At 39.0% G+C, this 26,126-nt stretch overlaps 1 protein-coding gene across 4 annotated transcripts in view; it reads right to left on the bottom strand.

The window, feature by feature from the left end:
* Positions 1-23,767, bottom strand: part of ZMAT3 (zinc finger matrin-type 3) — a 38,268-nt gene extending 14,501 nt beyond the window's left edge. The window contains exons 1-3 of one of the 4 annotated variants that reach the window (XM_073232050.1): positions 23,556-23,767; positions 23,294-23,382; positions 19,745-20,068 (exon numbers count right to left, since the gene is read on the bottom strand). In XM_073232050.1, coding sequence (XP_073088151.1) covers positions 19,745-20,011 — 267 coding nt within the window. In that variant the 5' untranslated portion in view covers positions 20,012-20,068; positions 23,294-23,382; positions 23,556-23,767. Of the gene's footprint in view, positions 1-19,744; positions 20,069-23,293; positions 23,383-23,555 lie in introns of those variants that run through there. The other 3 variants (XM_073232051.1, XM_073232049.1, XM_073232052.1) reach the window with 3 other exon arrangements.
* Between the last annotated feature and the right edge of the window lie 2,359 nt (positions 23,768-26,126).

Genomic DNA, 26,126 nt, shown 5'->3' with positions numbered 1-26,126 from the left:
TTTGGAAGCCTTAAACGGATGGGGACCCGGATGCCTCGGGACTGGTGGGCGGGTGCCTGAGACCGGCGCCTGAGGACAGAGAAAATCGCGCATTTTTCCCCTTTTATTTTCTTCTTGGCGAGTGCTTTTTGGAAGCCGTAAAGGGACAGGAACCCCAATACCAGCAAAACAGGGCAGCAAGACTGGTGAGCGGGTGCCTAAGACCAGCGCCTGGGGACAAAGAAAATCACGCGTTTTTCCAATACTAGGGAGGCAGGCGGCAGGACCGGTGGGTGGGGGCCTGGGGCCAGCGCTTGAGAACAAAGAAAATCGCGCGTTTTTCCCTTTTTTTTTTTTGTTTTTTTTGGCGAGTGCTTTTTGGAAGCCTTGGAGGGACGGGGACCCCAATACCAGGGAGGCAGGGCAGCAAGATCGGTGGGCGGGTGCCTGGGAACGGCGCCTGAGGAGGAAGAAAATCGCACGTTTCTCCCTTTTTCTTTTTCGCGAGTGCTTTTTGGAAGCCTTAGGGGGACAAGGACTCCAGTGCCAGGGAGGCAGGGCAGCAGGGCGGGTGAGCGGGTGCCCGGGACAGGCGCCTGGGAACAGAGAGGGTCGAGCGTTTTTCCCTTTTTTTTTGGCGAGTGTTTTTTGGAGGCCTTGGAGGGACAGGGACCCCAGTGCTAGGGAGGCTGGGTGGCAGGACCAGTGGGCGGGTGCCTGGGACCGGAGCCTGAGGACAAACAATATCGCACAGTTTTTCCTTTTTTTTTTTTTTTTCTTTTTCCACTTTCGTTGTTGCTGTGGTTGTTTTGGTTTGGAGAGTGCTTTTTGGAGTCTTAAAGGGGCAGGACAGGACACTTAGACCAGAGGCAGGGAATCTGGGGATCTCTGGGCACTCTAACCCCCTGGGCAACAGGGAGCACAGAGGCCCCTTACAGAGATAAATAGCCTCCTGGCCGCTCCCCCTCCAACGGGGCTCCACGATTTTGGAGGAGCAGCCCCAGCCAGGCCAAGCCCACAGCAACAGCGGAGATAAACTCCCTAGCAAACGGGCAGGTAGCAGAAGCCCTGTCTGCGCACAGATCACAAGCATAAGCCACTAGAGGTCGCTATTCTCTCAGGAGAGGAAGGCCACAAACCAACAAGAAGGGAAGCTCTTCCAGTGGTCACTCGTACCAGCTCTGCAAACTATCTCTATCACCATGAAAAGGCAAAACTACAGGCAGACAAAGATCACAGAGACAACACCTGAGAAGGAGACAGACCTAACCAGTCCTCCTGAAAAAGAATTCAAAATAAAAATCATGAACATGCTGACAGAGATGCAGAGAAAAATGCAAGAGCAATGGGATGAGATGCAAAGAAAAATGCAAGAGCAATGGGATGAAGTCCGGAGGGAGATCACAGATGTCAGGAAGGAGATCACAGAAGTGAAACAATCCCTGGAAGGATTTATAAGCAGAATGGATAAGATGCAAGAGGCCATTGAAGGAATAGAAACCAGAGAACACGAACGTATAGAAGCTGACATAGAGAGAGATAAAAGGATCTCCAGGAATGAAGCAACACTAAGAGAACTATGTGACCAAGCCAAAAGGAATAATATTCGTATTACGGGGGTACCAGAAGAAGAAGAAAGAGGAAAAGGGATAGAAAGTCTCTTTGAAGAAATAATTGCTGAAAACTTCCCCAAACTGGGGGAGGAAATAATCGAACAGACCACGGAATTATACAGAACCCCCAACAGAAATGATCCAAGGAGGACAACACCAAGACACATAGTAATTAAAATGGCAAGGATCAAGGACAAGGAAAGAGTTTTAAAGGCAGCTAGAGAGAAAAAGGTCACTTATAAAGGAAAACCCATCAGGCTAACATCAGACTTCTCGAAAGAAACCCTACAGGCCAGAAGAGAATGGCATGATATATTTAATGCAATGAAACAGAAGGGCCTTGAACCAAGGATACTGTATCCAGCACGACTATCATTTAAATATGATGGTGGGATTAAACAATTCCCAGACAAGCAATAGCTGAGGGAATTTGCTTCCCACAAACCACCTCTACAGGGCATCCTACAGGGACTGCTCTAGATGGGAGCACTCCTAAAAAGAGCACAGAACAAAACACACAACATATGAAGAATGGAGAAGGAGGAATAAGAAGGGAGAGAAGAAAAGAATCTCCAGACAGTGTATATAACAGCTCAATAGCGAGCTAAGTTAGGCAGTAAGATACTAAAGAAGCTAACCTTGAACCTTTGGTAACCACGAATCTAAAGCCTGCAATGGCAATAAGTACATATCTCTCAATAGTCACCCTAAATGTAAATGGACCTAATGCACCAATCAAAAGACCCAGAGTAATAGAATGGATAAAAAAGCAAGACCCATCTATATGCTGCTTACAAGAAACTCACCTTAAACCCAAAGACAAGCACAGACTAAAAGTCAAGGGATGGAAAAACATATTTCAGGCAAACAACAGTGAGAAGAAAGCAGGGGTTGCAGTACTAATATCAGACAAAATAGACTTCAAAACAAAGAAAGTAACAAGAGATAAAGAAGGACACTACATAATGATAAAGGGCTCAGTCCAACAAGAGGATATAACCATTCTAAATATATATGCACCCAATACAGGAGCACCAGCATATGTGAAACAAATACTAACAGAACTAAAGAGGGAAATAGACTGCAATGCATTCATTTTAGGAGACTTCAACACACCACTCACCCCAAAGGATAGATCCACCGGGCAGAAAATAAGTAAGGACACACAGGCACTGAACAACACACTGGAACAGATGGACCTAATAGACATCTATAGAACTCTACATCCAAAAGCAACAGGATATACATTCTTCTCAAGTGCACATGGAACATTCTCCAGAATAGACCACATACTAGCTCACAAAAAGAGCCTCAGTAAATTCCAAAATATTGAAATTCTAACAACCAATTTTTCAGACCACAAAGGTATAAAAGTAGAAATAAATTCTACAAAGAAAACAAAAAGGCTCACAAACACATGGAGGCTTAACAACATGCTACTAAATAATCAATGGATCAATGAACAAATCAAAATAGAGATCAAGGAATATATAGAAACAAATGACAACAACAACACAAAGCCCCAACTTCTGTGGGATGCAGCGAAAGCAGTCTTAAGAGGAAAGTATATAGCAATCCAGGCACACTTGAAGAAGGAAGAACAATCCCAAATGAATAGTCTAACATCACAATTATTGAAACTGGAAAAAGAAGAACAAATGAGGCCTAAAGTCAGCAGAAGGAGGGACATAATAAAAATCAGAGAAGAAATAAACAAAATTAAGAAGAATAAAACAATAGCAAAAATCAACGAAACCAACAGCTGGTTCTTTGAGAGAATAAACAAAATAGATAAGCCTCTAGCCCAACTTATTAAGAGAAAAAGAGAATCAACACAAATCAACATAATCAGAAATGAGAATGAAAAAATCACGACAGACTCCACAGAAATACAAAGAATTATTAAACACTACTATGAAAACCTATATGCCCACAAGCTGGAAAACCTAGAAGAAATGGACAACTTCCTAGAAAAATACAACCTCCCGAGACTGACCAAGGAAGAAACACAAAAGTTAAACAAACCAATTACGAGCAAAGAAATTGAAACGGTAATCAAAAAACTACCCAAGAACAAAACCCCGGGGCCGGACGGATTTACCTCGGAATTTTATCAGACACACAGAGAAGACATAATACCCATTCTCCTTAAAGTGTTCCAAAAAATAGAAGAAGAGGGAATACTCCCAAACTCATTCTATGAAGCCAACATCACCCTAATACCAAAAACAGGCAAAGACCCCACCAAAAAAGAAAATTACAGACCAATATCCCTGATGAATGTAGATGCAAAAATACTCAATAAAATATTAGCAAACAGAATTCAACAGTATATCAAAAGGATCATACACCATGACCAAGTGGGATTCATCCCAGGGATGCAAGGATGGTACAACATTCGAAAATCCATCAACATCATCCACCACATCAACAAAAAGAAAGACAAAAACCACATGATCATCTCCATAGATGCTGAAAAAGCATTTGACAAAATTCAACATCCATTCATGATAAAAACTCTCAGCAAAATGGGAATAGAGGGCAAGTACCTCAACATAATAAAGGCCATATATGATAAACCCACAGCCAGCATTATACTGAACAGCGAGAAGCTGAAAGCATTTCCTCTGAGATCGGAAACAAGACAGGGATGCCCACTCTCCCCACTGTCATTTAACATAGTACTGGAGGTCCTAGCCACGGCAATCAGACAAAACAAAGAAATACAAGGAATCCAGATTGGTAAAGAAGTTAAACTGTCACTATTTGCAGATGATATGATACTATACATAAAAAAACCCTAAAGACACCACTCCAAAACTACTAGAACTGATATCGGAATACAGCAAAGTTGCAGGATACAAAATTAACACACAGAAATCTGTAGCTTTCCTATACACTAACAATGAACCAATAGAAAGAGAAATCAGGAAAACAATTCCATTCACCATTGCATCAAAAAGAATAAAATACCTAGGAATAAACCTAACCAAAGAAGTGAAAGACTTATACTCTGAAAACTACAAGTCACTCTTAAGAGAAATTAAAGGGGATACTAATAAATGGAAACTCATCCCATGCTCATGGCTAGGAAGAATTAATATCATCAAAATGGCCATCCTGCCCAAAGCAATATACAGATTTGATGCAATCCCTCTCAAATTACCAGCAACATTCTTCAATGAATGGGAATAAATAATTCAAAAATTCATATGGAAACACCAAAGACCCCAAATAGCCAAAGCAATCCTGAAAAAGAAGAATAAAGTAGGGGGGCTCTCATTCCCCAACTTCAAGCTCTACTACAAAGCCATAGTAATCAAGACAATCTGGTACTGGCACAAGAACAGAGCCACAGACCAGTGGAACAGATTAGAGACTCCAGAAATTAACCCAAACATATATGGTGAATTAATATTTGATAAAGGAGCCATGGACATACAATGGCAAAATGACAGTCTCTTCAACAGATGGTGCTGGCAAAACTGGACAGCTACATGTAGGAGAATGAAACTGGACCATTGTCTCACCCCATATACAAAGGTAAACTCAAAATGGATCAAAGACCTGAATGTAAGTCATGAAACCATTAAACTCTTGGAAAAAAACATAGGCAAAAACCTCTTAGACATAAACATGAGTGACCTCTTCTTGAACATATCTCCCCGGGCAAGGAAAACAACAGCAAAAATGAACAAGTGGGACTACATTAAGCTGAAAAGCTTCTGTACAGCGAAAGACACCATCAATAGAACAAAAAGGAACCCTACAGTATGGGAGAATATATTTGAAAATGACAGATCCGATAAAGGCTTGACGTCCAGAATATATAAAGAGCTCACATGCCTCAACAAACAAAAAACAAATAACCCAATTAAAAAATGGGCAGAGGAACTGAACAGACAGTTCTCTAAAAAAGAAATACAGATGGCCAACAGACACATGAAAAGATGCTCCACATCGCTAATTATCAGAGAAATGCAAATTAAAACTACAATGAGGTATCACCTCACACCAGTAAGGATAGCTGCCATCCAAAAGACAAACAACAACAAATGTTGGCGAGGCTGTGGAGAAAGGGGAACCCTCCTACACTGCTGGTGGGAATGTAAATTAGTTCAACCATTGTGGAAAGCAGTATGGAGGTTCATCAAAATGCTCAAAACAGACCTACCATTTGACCCAGGAATTCCACTCCTAGGAATTTACCCTAAGAAGGCAGCAATCAAGTTTGAGAAAGACAGATGCACCCCTATGTTTATCTCAGCACTATTTACAATAGCCAAGAATTGGAAGCAACCTAAATGTCCATCAGTAGATGAATGGATAAAGATGTGGTACATATACACAATGGAATACTACTCAGCCATAAGAAGTGGAAAAATCCAACCATTTGCAGCAACATGGATGGAGCTGGAGAGTATTATGCTCAGTGAAATAAGCCAAGCGGAGAAAGAGAAATACCAAATGATTTCACTCATCTGAGAAGTATAAGAACAAAGGAAAAACTGAAGGAACAAAACAGCAGCGGAATTACAGAACCCAAAAATGGACTAACAGGTACCAAAGGGAAAGGAACTGGGGAGGATGGGTGGGCAGGGAGGGATAACGGGGGGGAAGAAGAATGGGGGTATTAAGAGTAGCATGCATGGGGGGGAGGGAGAACGGGGAGGGTGGGCTGTACAACACAGAGAGGACAAGTAGTGATTCTACAACATTTTGCTAAGCTGATGGACAGTAACCGTAATGTGGTTTTTAGGGGGGACCTGATATAGGGGAGAGCATAGCAAACATAGTATTCTTCATGTAAGTGTAGATTAAAGATAAAAAAAAAAGAAAGAAAGAAAGAAAAGGGGGATTACTCCTTGATAGGATAAAACTATTGGTAAATCAAAGATCAACGCATGCTTTAAATAGCTATGGAGGTACTCTTTTCTGATAATATTCCTTTCTCTTAATAAAAAAAAAAAAAAAGCAGTTCCTGTGTGCTGACCTCCAATGAGTTCTACACAGTGGTATAGAGGGCATGTCAAAGTGTGGGCAAAGGGTCTGTTTGTTTCTATGCAGAAGATCAAGGCCTAGCTTGGATACCCAGAAAATGAACTAAGATACGATATGAGGAGGAGCTTCCGGCATCAGCACTCTCTGGAGGACTTGTACCGGGGGATGATCATCAAAAAGCCTCCACAGGGATCTGGGCGATGCTGCGGTTGTGGCTGCATCCACCCCACCGTTTCCTGGACTTGCCATTGGAATGAGGAGGGAGATGTCTAGGCTGGCATATGCATACAGTGAGACAACAAATTTGACCGGATCTGTACTGTTGGAACTGAACCAGGAGCTGGGAGGGGTGCAAGTTGTAGCACTCCAAAATCTTATGACTATAGACCAGCTACAGTTAAAAGAACATATGGATGTGAACAGATCCCAGAAATGGGTTGCTTTAATTTGTCTGATTTCTCTCAGACTGTTCAAGTACAGTTGGACAATATCCATCGTATCATAGACAAATTTTCACAAATGCCTAGGGTGCCTAAATGGTTTTCTTGGCTTCACTGGAGATGGATGGTAATTATAGATTTGCTTTGTTTATGTCACCGTATTCCTATTATGTTAATATGTGAGCGCAAGTTAGTTAGTAGTTTAAAACCTATACATACTTAAGGTACTCTACAAGAAGATATGTCAAAGAAATAATCAATCCTCCCATGTTTTCTTCCATATGCTACCTCTATAGCTTTTCTTCTTCCTTCCTAATTACAACCCTTAAATAGAATTCGTGCCTCATATCGAATTTACCGAGTATCATAATCCCTCCAGGTGGTAAAGATACCTCGAGACAAGTGCTGGGCATAGAAGCCACAGGGCATAAATCTGCAAGAAAGTAAAAAGCTAACCTTTTCAAACAATATGGCTTCTCTCTCACTTACCAACTTTACATCTCCCTGTATGGCCCCGGAGGATGACTGGTTAGCCAGAGACGGGTAAGATTCCTCAAGGGAGGAACAACCTAAGACAGGCACAGTCGCAGGGGGGCCATCAGGTGAGAAATTGGGGATCAACAGAGGTGAGGCTCAGAACCTCAACCCCCCTGTTTTGAGAGAAATCTTCTGCATCCGTGGATGTTTTGCTGCCCTTGTCTAGCTTGGATTAATACTTAGTCCATAGGCACACACCTGATCATCTACATTTGCCCTCTTACAGCACTAAACTATGTTTTCTACCTTTATCTTGCATCTACCTACCACTTCAGCATTTTATTAAAAATAAAAATAATAATAATAATAAAGGGAGAAATGTGGGATCCACATATAAATCAAGTATAAAAATCAAATGAATATTCATATTTGACCTGAACGTTTATAGTTCATAATGTGTGATCAAAACCGAAAGTTTCTGTGATGAATGCCCTTGTACTGTTCACCATGTAAGAATTTATTCACTATGTAAGAATTCGTTCACCATGTAAGAACTTGTTCATTAAGCTTCAGAAGATTGGAGACTGACGAGAATTAGGCTTGAGATGGATTAATGATTGTGCATTGAGCATTGACCCCCCTATACAGAATTTTGTTGTTAACAACCATTTGATCAATAAATATGAGAGATGCCCTCTCAAAAAAATAATAATAATAATAATAATAATAATCCTGGGATTAGCATTAGGGATAAATTAAGAGTAGATCAAAGTTGGAAGCTGAGTACACACCAAGGATGAAGCCCCAGGACACTCTAATACAGGGTATGATAGAGAATGAGGATACCAAAAATGATATTGAGAATGCCTCGCCTATGAAACAAGATGAAAACCAGACAAGTGTGGTATTATGGAGACCTAGAACAAAATGTTTCAAAAAAAATCTAGTTAGATACATTATGACCAAGGAACTATCTGTCTAGATATTACCAAATGGAAACACACATATAAGAAGATACCTACAAGAATGTTCCTAGAAGGAGCGCTTGTAAAAGCTGAAAAGTAGAAATAACTTATGTCCATCTATAGGATAATGGATAAATTATAGTCTATTCATATAATGGAACACTATACAGTAGTGAAAATAAACATTCTGGAGCCATGCATGGCAATATGGATGATTCTTATAACAAAATGTTGAATGAAAAGAACACATTGCAAAAGAAGTTATGTAAGAACAATGTTTTAATGTGGGGGTTAAAAACATGAAGAACCACTACATACTACATGGAAAAAATGTACATGCTGCACATATATAGCAGAAGCACAAAGAAGTGTGAAATAAATATCAATTCAGTATAGTGGCTATATCTGGGAGCACAGGACAGAATACAATGAGAAGGGATACATGGGGGCTTCATCTGAATGGACAGTTTTTACTCTTTCAGCTATATGCCAAATACATATGGTCATTATATTATTTTTAGTGCTTTTTTATGTCTAAAGGATTTTATAATAATTTAAAATAACACTAACCAAAAAGAGAATAGTTTGATCAAATGCTACTGAGGGGTTGAGTAAAATCAGCATAGAGAAACAATACCTGAATTTGAAAAGATAGAAGTCAACAGTAACCTTGGTAAGAACCATTTCAGTAGAGTAGGATGGGATAAGTGGTCATTTGATGAGGTTTAGGAAGGGAATGGGAAACGAGAAATGGAGACAACTAGTATAGGTAACTACTAACAACAGTTGTCCTACAAGAGGGAGAAAAGAAATAGGGTACAGAGTTAAAAAGGGAAATGAATCAATGGATGATATTTTTAAAGATGGGTCTTACTTAGGCTTGTTTGCATGATAACAGGAGGAAGTCAGCACAACAGAAGAGGAGAAGACACAGAAGCTAAAGTAAGGCTATAGGAACACAGCCCATGATAAGGCAGAAGATGCAGCACAATACTGCATGAGGGGTTAGCTTTAGACAGTATCAGGTATTTTATTTATACTAAGTATCCACAGTAGTATGCAAGCAGATACTGAATTAAGAACATAATGATAATAATGGCACTAAAAATTTTTGAACACTTATGGAATAGGCAGTGTTCTAAACACTTCACAAATAGTATCTCATTTAATCTATGTGAAATCTCTATCAAATAGGTATAATTATCATCCCTCTTCTACACATGAGGAAACTAAGTTCACAGAGTTAAAAACTTGCCCAAGAACTTCCAGATAGCTAGGCAGCAGCTGCCTAGATTTGTATCTCCCCATGTGTCCCCTGTAAACAATACAGAACAATAAGAAAAACAAATAAAACAACACAAAAACCATGCCCTCTACACAGCTAAATGCCACAGAATGCCCAAAATAACTGTAAGTAAAAAAGAAAAAAAACAAATCCCAGTGAGCAATCACTTATGCTCCTGCCACAAGCCTTCACAGTAAGCAAGAGCAGTCTGACAAAAACTGCAGGAGAGAGAGAAGAGGGAACTAGCAACAGACCTAAAATTGCTTTAAAACCACCACCAGAGAAAGTTAAGTCCACCCTAAGTTTGTAAATACTAAAATACGATCTGGTAGATTAGAGCACAAATTGCTAGAAAAGGGCTTAAAGACACATATGATCTGAACTGGCTATCTCTAAAGTGGTCTTTGGAGGGCAAAGAGACAGAAAGGAAGGGAGAGGCACCCATTGGCAACTGGGAGGTGAAGGGAGGAGGAAAGCAAAACAGGAAAAGCTAGCCCCCGGCAAAACAAAAAAGAACAAAACAAAAATCAGAGGATATACTAACTTTCCCATGACCACCAAAAAATATATATATTGAAGAACTGAACATTGCTGCAGTTATAGACAAGGTTGCAACTGAATTAAGAATCTCATAAAACACTCAAAATCCACAAAATTAACACATCAAGTCTAACAAAGATACTGCCAAAAATCAACACATCTTAGCAAATGAACACCCTCCCCAAAGGCATGAAACAGAAGAAAACCATTAAGACAACACTCCAAATTGCAATAAATATAGTCAAACAAAATTTTGAGGATATGAAAATTCACCTTGAATCAGGAATTCAAAGGGTACCAAGAAAAATGGGCACAGCACGGTGAGAAATGAAGGGTAATTAAACTCACAAAGAAAAAGAAATCATGTCAAAAATGATGAGAAAATACAAGTGCCAAAGGAGAATATACAAATGAAAATGTAATCAGAGACACTGAAGAAAGAAAGAAAGCAATCAAGAAAATAACAATATGACGAAAAAATTTTCAAGGTTCAGAGACAAAGTGATGAAAATGAAAGACAAATAAAGAAGGAATAACTTATGTAAAACTGCAGACCATGAAGAAGAAAAATATAAACAAAACTAATATTTGAAACTATAACCCAAGAAAATGGTCCAAAAGTAAATGAAGACCTAAATCTACATACTGAAAATGTATATAAGGTATCTGGGAAAATTAACCAAGAACAAGTAAATCTGGGGTATATCTTTTAAAAGATATGAAACTTCAAAGAAAAAAATCTTCACGCTTTCCAGGCAAAAAGATCAAACAATCTACAAAGTCAAAAAATTAGAATGGCATCTACAATATGCAAAACTAGGCAATGATGGAGAAGCATTTTTTTTTAAACTTAATGAAAATGTGAACCAAGGATTTATGTCCAGCCAACTATCCCTGTATCAGTGTCAAGATGATAGAAAAAAACTTTAAAATATACAAGACCTTAAGAATTCAGTACTCATAAGTCCTTGGGGAATCTATTATAGCTTCACTCAACCAAGAAATGACTGGGAAAACTTCAGCAAAAGGGGCTGATAGTAAGTATTGTCAGAAATACAAATATAGATCAAAGACTAAATAAAAGGTGGACATGAGGGTGAAAGATGAATGTTAAAATATTTCATGTTACGAAACAATGGAAATAAATCAACAAAAAATGGGAAGAAAAAGGAAAACAGAATAAGCTCATTGATTCTGCAGTGGGTAATAGCTGGGATACCATTAACAACTTACAACCCAAACGTTAAGATAAAATAACCAAACAGGGTAGTAAAATCATTTAAAAATGTGTAAGTAGTAGGGGAATGAGAGTACACTACAAAGGACGGTAGAGTGCAACACTTTCCTAAGTATACATTTTGTACAGTTCTGATTTTTAGAACTATATTGACATTTCACAGACTTAGAAGAATCAAAGTGAACAAGGATTGGGGAAGACCCAAAATGAAATACAAACAGAAACAAATTTAACTGCATGAAAAAAATGAGTAATGTAAACCACACTGAAGAGGGAAGGGAAAAAAGTACTATTCACATATTCACATAGTCTCAAAGTACCTCCCCCATGATACTTACTAAATACAAAAAGAAAAACAGTAACTTTACCAAGGAATACCCTGGTAGGCAACACCTTAGTAACCTAAGTAACTTTGTAAAACAGTATTTTGACTATATAATGCTAAAGACAAAAAGAGACACACAAGTACTATCCTCTGGCTAGTAAATTTTCTTTTTACAGGGATATAGATAATCAATCCCCAAATTACTTTACACATTTTGAGAGAGGGGGAGAGTGTGTGTGTGTGTGTGTGTGTGTGTGTGTGTTAATGAAGCCTAGGTTTCTATCAAAGAAAGGAGTTAAGCATTAAAAAAAGATGGAAGACTAAAAGAAACACTGTAATATTGTACTGGAGAAAGTATCAGTCTGAACTCAGTTTTCATATATGTACATACAGATAAATATAAATGTGTGCATACATACATATGTATAGTGCTGCTCTGTCCCTTAGAGAACCTAGAAACAATGACACCCTAATACCACAGAGTACACCTTGCAGTCAGATTTTGGTTTCTAAATACCATTCTCCAATTAAAGAAACCTGCCTTCTTGAGGAACTGGCTGGCATGGGGAAAAAAAAAATTCCTGAATCTTTCGTACTGTCACAAAGCAAGGAAGTATGCAAAAATTATGGGGACATGTCAAAAGGACACAAATACTAGCCTAAGGGTCAAATCTGGGACAATTTAAGCATCAATATAAATAATGATAGTAACAGGTTATACTACCCCTTGAATCAAGTAAGAATCCATAATCCATCAAGATACAAGCTAAATAAATAAATAAAAGAAAGCAGAAAGTTCTTCCCTTAGAGTAAAATTCCAACTAATTAATGTAGAAAGAGTTATTAAAACAGAAAAATCACGATTTGGCAATCACCATGGTAAAACTCATTGCAGGGAAGAATCATCAATGAATGCTACAATCAGAGTGAAAATATGATGAGAAATAAAATATTCACATAGTCTCAAAGTATCTCTCCACATAATGCTTACTAAGCATAAGAAGAAAAATGGTGACTTTACAAGGAGAACCCTGGCAGGCACCACCTTAACCAGTGATCAAATACCAGTGATGCAAAATATTCACACCATCTCCTCCCAATATAATGCACTAGAAGGAACACACATTATGCCTGTGGTATTCTGGCCAGATTTACACATACCCTGTATCTAATCATAAGAAAACATCAAACAAACCCAAATTGGGACATTCTAACAACTCTTCAAAAATTGCAGGATTGTAAAAAGCAAAGAAAAGTTAAACCTGTCCAAATTAAAAGAGACACACAAAATTTCAACCTGGGAACAGAAGAAGGACACATCAGTACACAACTGGTGAAATGTAGTCTGTAGATTAGACATATTATTATCTGTGTTAATTTCCTGATTTTGATCATTGTACTGTAGTTACGTAAAATATTAACATTTGGGGAATCTAGATGACATGCATACAGGAATTGTTTGTGCTATTTTTGGAGTTGGTTTATAAATTAAAAGTTATTCAAACTAAGAAGTTAATAAAATAAAACTCGCCCAAAGCCACAAGTAAATGACAGAGTTAGGGGCAGTCTCTGCCTAGAACCCAAGCCACCTTGTTCACCACACCCTAGGACAATTCAACAGTATTAAGGACTATCTCAGGCATTGAGATTAAAAACTGTTCTTAATGCCTTATACATACTAACTTGCAGGAATTATTAGTACCATCATTGTCATCATCATCATCTTCTTCATGAGGCACAGAGAAGTTAGGAAATACTTCTATTACCATAAATTTACTAAGTAGTAAGACTTAGTGAACACTAGTCTGACTCCAAAGTCCATGATTTCATGTTCTTAACTCATATCCTATAAAACAGATGCTAGGAAAAGGAATAGTAAGAACTCACAAGATCTTTAAAAATTAAAGATGTGATTGTCAACATTTTAAAAATTCAATATAGAATTCAAGAATACCACTGAAGTTAAAGAAATAAAGGGATGATAAAAGAGAGAAGAAATAAACAATATAAAGAATTAATCCAGCTAGTCCAGGATAGAGCTAGTAGGATTCCTAGAAAAAGAAACAGAGAATATTATTATCAAGGAAATAGAATCAAAATCCCCCAAAGCTCAAGAGAAACAGGAGTATGCAAACTGGAAGGATATACTAGTGCTGACTAAGACAAATGAAAACAGACCCAGACCTAGACACATCCATTCTTGTGAAATTTCAGATACCAGGGATGAAACAGGAGAGCCTAAAACCTTCTGGGGGGAAACAAAAGTCCAGAATTACAGTAGGTCACCCACAAAACATTAAGAATCAGAGTAAGATTTCTCTTCAGGAATACTGGGTGACAAAACAAAACAAAACAAAAAACATGGTTACCAAAGGAGAGGGGTTAGGGACAGAGGGAGAAGGGGATTCAGGGGCAATATGATGAGCGCACATAATACAGGGAGGTCACGGGGAAGGCAGTACAGCATGGAGAAGACAAGTAAGGACTCTGTAGTATCTTACTATGCTGAAGGACAGTGACTGCAATGGGGTGGTGGGGGGACTTGATAATATGGGTGAAGGTTGTAACCACATTGTTGCTCATGTGAAACCTTCGTAAGATTGTGTATCAATGATACCTTAATAAAAAAAGAGAGATAAAGAGAAAACACACACACATACACACACATACACACACACACACAAAATGAAGAACAGCCTTTAACATTTTCAGGAAAAATAATTTCGACCTGGAACTGAATGTCAAATATGAAGACACAATATATTTTTAGACATACTCCCTCATTTTATTTTTAAGAGAAATCTGTGTTGTAACATACATATATTTTTGTTATTTCTTCCTTCAAGAGGTACACCAACAAAATTTTAAAAAGAAAACATGTATGTTTAGAAAACAGCACTCCAAGCCAGACAGCAATGAAGAGATGTCCAAAATTATAGCTGTGCAGCAAATCCAGAGGACAACCAGTTGAAACAGAACAAAAAGATAGATCTAGGATAAAAGAGGGAGTCCACACCATAGTGTGACTGAGAGTTTGGAGAGGAAAATGAGTATATGATAAAGATACATCATGTAAGAAAAAGAAGGGAAGAAAAGAAAACAATTAAAAACTCTAGGGCATACAAAAAGCTACACAATAAAATAGTGATCCAAATGTGAAACAACCAGTCCACATTAGAACAGGAAACCAGTGGGTTTTATGAAGGTAAGTCAAATGGATTGTAAGCAATAAAAAAAAAAAAATGAATAAGAAGCTAGTAGATGTTTTTTCGTTAAGGCATAAGATTCTTCTCATTTTTTTTAAAGTGTCAGAATCAGAGGGAAAAATGAATACTTAATTCAAAGTTACAGTCCACACATGATGCAAACTAAAATGAGCATGATTTTGAGCAACTGGTGGCATTCAAGAGAAGATTATCCATCTGAACATCTCTTCTGAACAGCATAGGAACATGACATTTGAAACAGCTCTACGGTGAACAGTATTTTCCCTACTCACAATAATGCAAAAGCTGAGTGTCAATTTTCAACAACTGGAATCAACCTGCAAACAGAGCATGGAAAACTTAATTTGATTACAGAATAAACAAAAATGTGGTCAACCTTAACAGTGTCAGAATAAAACTACAGCTAACAGAATATGTGAGAGGGGAGAATGGAAAAGAAAGAAAAGGTAGGGATGGGTGAGGGAGAACAAGTACTGCTTCTCCTTATAAGTCCTTTGTTCTACAGGCATTATTTTGAGTAAAAATATCTTAAAATGTTTTAAGGAGGAAGCTGTTACCAGTGGTACATGTCGCAAAGAGATCAAGTGAGAAAGAACTAAATTTGGCCTCTAAGATAACAGGTGACCTTAGAAAGGACTGCTTCAGAACATTGGAACGGAAACTAGAGTGCAGTGGTGGGCTGGGGAATGAACAGGAAAGGAAGACCTGAGGAGGACAATTGTACCTGTCAGAATGCTAAGTCCAGGAGAGAAGAAAAGAAAGGCTGCCAACAAGAGGGATTGGTAAAGGGAAGGTTACTGTTGCTATTTTTATTTATATGGGAAAAAACTTGAGCATGTTTTTTACTTGATTGAGGTGAAGAAGTGATGACAGGTGTTGAAATCCAGGGTAGAGATGAAGGAATCAGCCTTGTACGGAAAGAAGGAATATCTATTCTTCTGAAAAGGAGGAATGAGGTAGGCATGGTCCTAGATGGGAAGGCAGAAAGCTAAAGTGAGATCCTGATCCTGCTACGGCAGGACTGTGGCAGCTTCTGTCCCCTAAGGAAGTAGACTTTGTCCATTCCCAGTCTGCTCCAAGTTAGAATTTTGAAAATATAAAAATTAGCTGAGATCAGAGTTGATAGGCCATCCAAACCTAGGTAATAATGGTAAAATACGCGTGCCAAAATCAGTACTTTAAATGTTGGGGTACGAATTAAGATCACCACATTCAGCATCGTAATTCTAGAACTACTCTTTTTACCTTTGTTCTGTCTCCCTTTCAAATTAATCTAATTAATATGGTAGGTTGTTACTTAGCTACTAAACATTACAAACAGAAATCTATGACAAATTTTAGAAATATACTCTGAGTAGTTCTTTTTTAAACAGATATGTAAATTAGCAGATAAATTGGTTCACATTATTTTAAACAGTAGATGCCTTAGCAAAATTTATTCATGCATTTTGCTTTATTTATTTCTGTTAATGACCTTTCACCCTAAAGTGGTTCTTCCTCTGGGCATTTATGCTGCCGAAACAGTGTTGTATTACTCCATGCCAAGCTTGCCCAAAGTAACTTGAAGCCTGCAGACAGATTTTAATAAAATGAAAACATGTTTTCCCCCAAGAGGTCCTATTTTAAATTGATTTAACTAAAGCCATCACTTTAAGACTACAAAAATAGGTAACCTCGTTAAAATAAAACAACAGCTAAAGGTATTTTAAAGCAGACTGACCAGGTTAAAAAGTCTGGGGTATTAAACTAATCTACAGTGAACACAGATACACATGTCATTGCTAAGGCAGCCCCAGTTTAGGAACATCAGGATGTCAGGGAAAGATGGTAGTGAGCATCTATTGAGCAGTTTCCATTGTGCGTCCTGGATTACTAGAACATGATACAGTCAGACTCTAGAGTAACACTGCTCAAACCAGACCAAGAGTTGTTTACAATACTTTAGGCAATCTGGAACTTTGCAATTTCAACAATGGCATCAACTGACTAGAACATTTTCAGTAATGTAATCACAGTGATTTATCACTTCATACAATGTGTCTGTAGCTTATATACAGTCTACCACTGACCCCTTTTATCTCATCCTAACTGAAATAATGAATTTGTGGTCTTGGTACCACTCTGTATTAAAAAAATTACAAAGCAGGTTTTTAGAGTTGAAAAAAACTTTACTTCCATGGACCACTTTGTTTTATTATCTACCCACAATCATTACCATTCTGTCTATTCCTAGCTCCTGATTCCTCGGTCTTACCCTTGTCTTCACAGCTTTTTTAAATCATTGCCTATTTATGTGCCCTTTGTGTAGTTACTGACACATCTTTGAGACTAACATCTGTTTCCCTTCTATGTTGGTTCACTCACCTCTAGGCTACGTTAATGTTCTGACTGTTCATTATCCTGATCTACTTTTGAATCCACACTCCCTCTCCTTGATCATTTCTATCTTGTTGAAATCCATATTTCACTTCTAAGATCAGCTTTCTTCTATGCTGTCCTAATGAAATTGCTCTGCACTTTTTTACATTAACTGTTTGGCCTTGTTTCTCTATTAAAAAAAAAAAAAAACTCCCTCTTTGAGAATTACCAATAACATTGGTCTCATCCAAACCTTTGCTTCAAGGTCCTAGAAACATGCAGTTACTACAGCCAAACTTTTCATTTTCCACTAGGCTGCTCTACTTTATTAATACCCCCGCTTCTTCTTTATTTTTACTGTAGTACTTGGCTGTTTAACTTGTTCCCTATGAAAGGCTGTCTTCCTCCAACATTTCCACTAAAAATTCTGATTATTGAGAAGTTTACCTAAATTTTACTTCTCTTTTCTTTTATTTTCTAATTTATGTATTCACTGTATCACTGATGAGCTGAAATCAAGTATAATTACTAATCTTTTTCAACTAAAAAGTTCAGAGCACACACACACACAAAAATGTAGAATAAAAGAAAAACCCTAATAAATGCTGGTTCTATTTCTTATCTAGTTTAAGCCTTATAATCCAATGACTCTGTTCAAATTGAATTCTCTCTATGTATTACCAGAAGCATCCATCACTGTCTATAGAGACACAAGTGATAGGAGGCAGAAAAAAAGGCAGAAGGTATAGATATATTCCATGTATATACTAAAATCATGCATTGCCCAAGACTTACCTCATAAAAGTAAACTGCTCTTCTTTAAGGGCACCGAAGTGGGTTTTCTCCCAAATCAGTGATTTATTAGCGGCTTTATACAGCTAAATATCAAAACCTTAGAACCCAGGCTTGATTTTTCAAAGTGAGTCTTATGCTGTAAAACTGAACACTCCACAGGAATAAATTAAGAGGAAAGCTAGCACTGAGTCTTGGGTCTGAGAAAGACCCTAACAGACTTCTCTCAAATGGTAAAACAGGGAAAGGGAGACCCTGGGCCAACCACTGTGGCAGGGAGTGGTACACAGAGGAAATGAGGGCGGGATCAGGGAAAAGGGGAAAAAAAGGAAAAATTAAACCAGAAGATGTCTATGAACCAATGATGACATGGGCCAAGATCTAAGATAATTAACTCAACTCTCTATAGCTGAAGACAAAACAAACCCAAAAGGAACTCCTGAGAAGCAACATAGTGTGTCCTCTACTAAACCCCAGAGAAAATAATACACCACTAAAATAGTTCTGATACACAACCACAAGTGACATGTTTATCAGTCTTTAGGATTAAATAAGCAACACAAAAAAGATTTACCCACATAGTAAGGAACACTTTAAATCAGAGACAGTTACAGTGGCACAACAGAAGAAACACCTGTGTAAGTCCTCTTTCTACTATCCTGTCTTATCACTGCAGATATCCAGGCAGAGAATAAATAGTCAAATCAATGATGACCAAAAGACATCCTTTAATTTGGCGTCTGGCCTCCATTGCTTCTCGGGTCTCTTTGCTCCAAAAAAGTAAATTATATAACTTTATACAGAAAACAATCTAGAATAAAAAGAAATACTCTCTCTTTCTAGCCAAAATTTAATTTTCTATTGTTCTTATTATCCTTTCCACTACCTATTCCACATGGAGATGAAAACTGTAAATCCTAGAAATAATGGTCAGTTCACACTAACAGACTAAAAAATTGAGAATGTTCCTTAAGAATGAAGGCTAAGGCTCAGTATTACAATGTCACTTACTGTCACTACAGAAAGATACCTGTGGTTTCCTTAGAAGTCACAGAATATTTAAGAGTCAGAGGTTAAAAAGGAAAAGCATTAGATTCATGGACAGAGATTACCTTGAACTGGTGCAAACTGTATCAGCTGGAAAAGAGTATTTGTAAGACTAATTCTTCTTAACAATGCTGCCACTGAACTGAGATTGGTGTATCATGTTTCAAATACCTGTTTTCCTTAGGATTGTAGGTTTGTGTATCAGCATAGGTGATTCCCATTTGCCTACTTCGACTGGTAGCTAGTTACAAGAGGTTGAGACCCCATTCTATGAAACATGATGCTTTCTTTTAAAGTAGAAACAATATACTTTTAGTCAAACAAACTAATACTTAGTTGTTCTTTAAGCCATCTTGATTATTCCAGACAATCGGTCATACCTGGAAAGACAATTCTGAAATGGGCAGAGCCCTCAAATGTTCTCCAACTAAATGCCTGCTTTTCTTTTCTTCCCTTACCTGATAATGAGCCTGGGCTTGCTGTGCTGAGTTCAAGGTGACATTGCAGAGTTTGCAGTACAGGGGCTTACACAGCTCCTCCAGGGCAGAGTCTTGCTCCCCTCCTTTAGGTAATTCTTCTTCCCCTGCCAGAGGCAAGGAAGTCTCCTGCCCAAAAGCCTTCTGTGGCGGAAGCTGCGTTCCTGCAGACCTGGCAGCCACTGACATAGGAGGAGAGGATGAGGGCCGCTTAGGTGGAGGAAGCCCTTCGTGTTGCAAGAGGATCATTGGGTAGAAAGGCCTTAGGCATAATCCAATGGACGGTGAGAAGTTGGTTCTTCAAATCTGATTCAACAGCAAAAAAATAAACACTTCAAAAGTGACCTCAGCAATTTAATATGCAAATGAACACACCATCTGACCCCTTCCTCTACTTCTCCAAACCATCTTTGGGATTTCTTTCTTTTTGCCTCATCTAGCAGACTTCCCCAGTCTGTTAATCCACATTAATGCAATGCTCTTCCATTAAGAACAGTTTTATAGATTTGGCTTTATTTTGCTTGGCACAGCTCCAACTGCAGTCCCTCTGGCCTATGAACATTAATAGCATTGCATCTATAGCTAATTAAATCTAAAGTCACATGGCTGAAATGGACATCAAAGGTCACCTAGTCCAGACCCCTTCCCTCTGACACACTTACACTTATACACTCTTGATAATCATGCACAAAGGCACCATTAGCTGAGAACCTTAGCAAATGTCTCCTTTCCATCCAAACTAGTCTCTCCATTCAAATGATGTCAAAAGAGTGACATAAAGAGTGTCCTTCCTCAGAGTCACTGAAGTACTTCTAGAGCCAGTAAAAATATCAAGGAACTCTTGGAATATTTCATAGTTATAGTATGACAAAAATAAAGTATTCCTTCTGATCAACCAGTAATATTAATAGTTGAATGAAAGATTTCTCACAGCAGAAGTTACAAACACTCTATAGGCCACAAGCAGCCACAAGATGTGCTCTATTTGGAATAGAGTATATTGTTTTGCTTTCATTTTGAAAATTGAATTAATCATCAACATTTAAAAATCAAGAGATTCATGGCTTCTCTTGACAGAAGGATGATCTGGCAACACTTGGCATATGGTCCCACAGAGGCAACAATTATATCGTTAGTGCTGAAAGGCCCATTTCCCAGGTCCCTTCTTCAGGTCACCTTCACCCCCACTCAGTCACTGCCTGATTTCACTTTCCCTGCTGGTTCCCTGTAGGCCCTTGAGTTTAGGTCTCAACCTCATACAGCCTTCGACTACAGTCATGAGTCCCCTATAAAATCAGAATATTTTTCTCTCCCTCTCTACAGAAGGTAAATTACCTGCACAAAGTAATGTATCAGTACATATCCAATGGGATAATGGATCACACTACCATAAGCCCCAGTATAATTCCAGTTCCTCAGTTTTTCGGCTATTTCCTTTCCCTTTCTTTTTAAACAACTGATAGTCTCTAGTCTGTTTCCCTCAGAAAAGACCCAATATGTTCTAATTTCTCTTCAGTTTTATCCATGATTTCTCCTGCCTCCCACCCAGATGGCATCTTCTAAACTTGAGTATCTCAAATGAACCACAGTACACGCTTTCAGTTCCCAGAATTCTAATTAACCCGAATTAAAATCCTTATTTCAAAATCCACTATTCCTTCCACTCTCTCAACAGTATTAAAACCTCTTGTGTTGGTCAATAGGATAGAGCTATTTTAAACTACTGAAATTTTCCATCTGCAATAGAAATGTGTTCATTTTATGACAATAATATACTCAAATTAACCAAGAAATTTTTGAAAACTTAAAAGTCTCTTTTACCACACGCATGTGGAAAATTCAATGAAGTAAAAACTTTTAAACTAAATTCAGGATCTGAGGGCAGCAAAGGAAATAATGTAAATAAGGGCAAACTACATAAATTAGTTGTCATAGTATTTAACATTACTTCTTATTAATCACAGTATTTAGAAAATCAATAATTTTATTTTATTCTTAAGCAGATTTATGTTATCCATATCTCTGGGAACATAAAGAAAAGCAAAACAGATTTAGAACTTTTGAAAAGTCAGGTTCTCTATAATCTTATAATTCCTCCCAATTATCTCAAAGATATCCAGAAAAACTTAGATATAGATATTTTAAAAAGGAAAACTAAAGAGACAAAGATCACTTTTTTTTTAAGTTTAACTACCTAATTATAATATTCATAATATTAAAAGACTACACATACCCACACCTAGACAGAGATGGACTAATATCAAATTGCCACAAACAAACTGGCATTTGGGAAGAGAAATGGTGGAAGAGACTGTCAAAACATCTAGATAAAGCAAATCAACAATATAAACAAAATCAAATGCTACCAATTGCCTAGACATGTCTGGACTTGTCTCATGAAAGCTCACTCCTGCTTGAGGGAATTACAGCACATATCTCCCCCAGTGTTGCCCACAGGTTTCCATCAAAATAAACGCCCTCCTCAAGGCACAGAAGTACCAAAGGCCTCCCCCTTTCCAGAGATAATAAAATTCCCTGAATTCAAGAAAAAATTCTCACCACCAAGTCTGTGACGTCCCCCTCAGACTTCCCCATTATGGCATTTTACCTTGTTAATTTTTAAAGAATAGCTAGATATTACAAAATTATTTATTGAAATACTTTACAATGAATTGATAATGTCAACTCCCAAAAAGAATCTGCATGACAATTACATCAGGTATTTCTGTCCTTGCAAACAAAAATGAGCATAAAATATAAATTTAAAAGACATAAAACAAAGCTTTCAGTGGAAGCAAGCACGGTGGAATACACAGACCCAAAGCATATGCAACTCAGATCCATTCAACTACTGCATTAGATTAAAAGAAACTAACTTGATGGTTGATGTAAATAAAATACTCCTCAGATCTTAAAAAACAGTTTGACACTTGATGTGGCATAAATAAAGGATTTATAGTGGTTAATGTCCTGGTTTGGAAGGGGTTGAGGGGACAAATAAAGAAAAATCAAAGGTTTGTGGTGTACCCTGTACAGAGAAAACGAATGATTACAGCTACTTTTCATGATTACACTGGGGCCTACACATCACATACTGTATTAACGACAATCACTTTCTCATTTGGAGAAATCTACAGAGGGAAGAGAACAGTATAAAGGAACAGGTTACTGGCACCTCTGCAAACTAGGGAACTCTGCATAGTAATTGGGAATTCTGGAAATGAGGGAAAGACTGTGAGCATTATTCAGAGGTCAGAAGAACGCAGAGAGGACTGAAGGAGAGAAAAAAAGAAAAATAATCATCTGAGGCAAGGTATATCACATCAGGAAGACTCAAAAGAACGCAAGAATCTGGGAAAGAAGAGGCCCCGGTGAATTGGCGAATGTTTTCCAGGCTCAGCTATGACGGTCCCTAATCCTCGGGAACCGTTTACATATTTGAATCAAAGCTACATCTACTTCGGGATGGCCACATATACCCTGCATTCCTCAGACGTGCATGCATACACACGAGCGCGCACACACACGCACCTCAATCCCGTAAGGATGCCATCACGAAAGATGGAATCCCGCGTCTCCACCGGGCGGGGGCGAGAGCCAGGGCCGAGGCAGCTGCACGCCTAGACGATCCAAACGGTACACGTGAAATGCTTTAAAGCAAACATAAATAAAAGCCGCGCAAGCCTGTCACGTGGAGGGCAGACGGAAAGACGGCATTAGAAAGGAGCCGCTAGTCCCCGTCGCTCCCGGGCTCGTCCTTAATGCCCCAAGGCTCCCGACAGCCCGCACTTACCGGAACCCCCGGGACGCGCCGGGAGTCTGGGTGCCGCGTCCACCCGGGACGCCCGCCGCCGTCTGCTCCGAGTGCCCGGCTCGTCCCGGCTCAACTCCGCCTCTCTCGGCGCAACTTTCTCGGCTGCCCCCAGCCGAGCACCCCCTCCACCGCAGCTGAAGGCTGACTGTCAAAAGTCAGTCCAACCGGACCCACAGGGAAACAGCTGCAGGAAGTGACTGCGGAACCGGGAGGCGGCGGAGGAGGAGACTGAAGGCGCCGGCTCAGCGTCGCCAGTGCGCATGTGCTCGGCGGCGGCGGCGGCGGCGGCTGAGGCTCCCGCATTCTGGGTGCGCGCGGGACAGGTGGGGTACAGCTTGCGCAGGGGTGCTGGGCAGAGGTGGGAAACACTGTGGTGAGTCAGACGGGAGTTGCGCCACCGCCAATCCCATCGAACAGGTCCTAAGAGATGCTCATCATATACCTTGGAAAGTTGATCCAGCGCGGAAGCCTGGGCAGAGCTTCTGCAATTTTCATCTCCTGTCATTGAGATCTAAACCTTTTTCATTCCAGCTCCGCCCTCAGTCCGCTGGTTACCGGTTAAAGACCTAACACATTGTCCAGGATCCCTTAAACGGCTGCGACAGAACCTTTAAATTGCGCCTCTCCCCAAGATAGAGGAAGAGCGAGACCCCCTGTTCAGTGGTCTGTGGGCTCACACACGCCCTCTCCCCTACACTAAAGTGAGCAAGAGATAGAGAAGATATGCTCCTGACCCCTGGAGACTCACCTGCAAGGCAGGAAAGACCAGGAAAAGATTGATTGGCTAAGGCCAGAATGTCACATCCTCTCATTCAACCTCGACACCCTCAGGATTGACACTGTGGGATGAGCTGAGGAAATTTCAGCTCTAAAATTACACTAATTTGTCGATTTTCGCATAGGAAGTTTCACTGGTTATTTTTTTTATTGTGGTAAAATATACATACATTTACCATTTTCACCATTTTAAGTGTACAGGTTGGTGCCATTAAATGCATTCACATCATCGTATGCTTATTTTTTAACCATTAGTAAAAATGTCAAGGAGATCTAAATATAGCAAGATGTGCCCTAGTAGTGGGCAAACTACAGCAGGAAATTAATGTTGTTTCTATGAAACACACCATCCAATACTACTACCAACAAACTAGATTGACTCCATAAAAGACTTCATAAATACAATAATTGTTTAACAATCATACACACACAACTAATGTACGCAGGCCATTTGGGAAGAGTAATCCCTCATGCTTCGGTAGAACATAGAATTTTTCTGAATTGGTTCTCCAACTGTTTATGTATATATACTTTATGTGTCAATTTTAAATGGACACATTGATTTTAAAATAATAAATACTATCAAAATTCACTCTCCAGACCTTTTCCTGCATGGTCTTTAGCCACTTCACAGTCACATTCTTTAGCTAGCAACACAACTGGGCCCTGGTTTACCTTTCCAACATGACCTCCCATCAATCTCCTAAGCATTGAATGAGTCACTCATATTTACTCCATCCATGCCACTCACTTTCCTGCCTCTGTGATTTAGCTCCATCTTCATCTTGAGTGCAAAATGCTTTTTCTCCCCTATCCCTGCATTCCAAAATCCTATCTATCTTTTGAAGCCTCTTCTTTGATGAGCTCCCATAGCACTTCCTCTGAACAGCTTAATGGCACACTTAATATTTGTTGCCTCATACTATAGTTACTTAAAGAGGTGACTAACCTGTGCTATAAACACCTTAAGTGCAAGAAGGATACATGTCTTGGAGTTCTGAAATTTTATATTTCAGTGTTTTATGCAGTTTTGTATATCAGGATGAAAATCTGGAATATTAACTGAAGTACCCCACCCTCTAGCTCTGCACACACACATACATTTCCATGTTCTCTACTCCTGGCCTTAGACTTTTTCCAGACAGCTAGGGCATTTCCTTCCCTGCCTCAGGGAGAAAGAAGAAAGCAATTCCTAGATGTTTGTCTAGTAGACATATTTGAAGTTCATGATAATGACAATAGTCTCATAACTCAGAGGTTTGGTTTGGAATAGCAGTACAAATGATGTATTAGCTTTGCTGTAAAATCATACAACCCCAAAATCTCCATGGCTTATGGTCACAAAGATTTATGTCTTGCTTATATTACATGCTGTGGGTCAGCTCCATAGGTCTTCTTGTTTCAGGTCCCAGGATCAAGAAGCTGCCCCTATGTGGGGCTTGGCGATTCCTATAGCAAATGGAAGGAGCCAGAGAGCTAGTGGAAAGAGTGAGGCCTCTTAAAACTGCTTTTCCAAAGTGTCATGACATGTCCACTCAAATCCCATTGGCCAAAGCCCTACATGTGGTCAAACTCCCAGTGAATGGAGAAAAAGTTTACTGTTTTCATAGGCAAATCACATGGCAGTGCTTATGGATTACAATGAGAAGGGGGGTTATGGGTGGTGGCCAATTGTAAATAGCAATTCAGTCAGCCATTAACACAGGGAAACCAATCTTCTCACCCTAGAGATGTTTGGTGTGTTCTCCACGAAGGGCCTTATACTTCCCCCCA

This window comes from Manis javanica, chromosome 3, assembly GCF_040802235.1.
Source record: "Manis javanica isolate MJ-LG chromosome 3, MJ_LKY, whole genome shotgun sequence".
Lineage (NCBI taxonomy): Eukaryota > Metazoa > Chordata > Mammalia > Pholidota > Manidae > Manis > Manis javanica.
The sequence above is the reverse complement of the archived record's forward strand: the minus strand, read 5'-3'. Positions and strand labels throughout refer to the sequence as shown.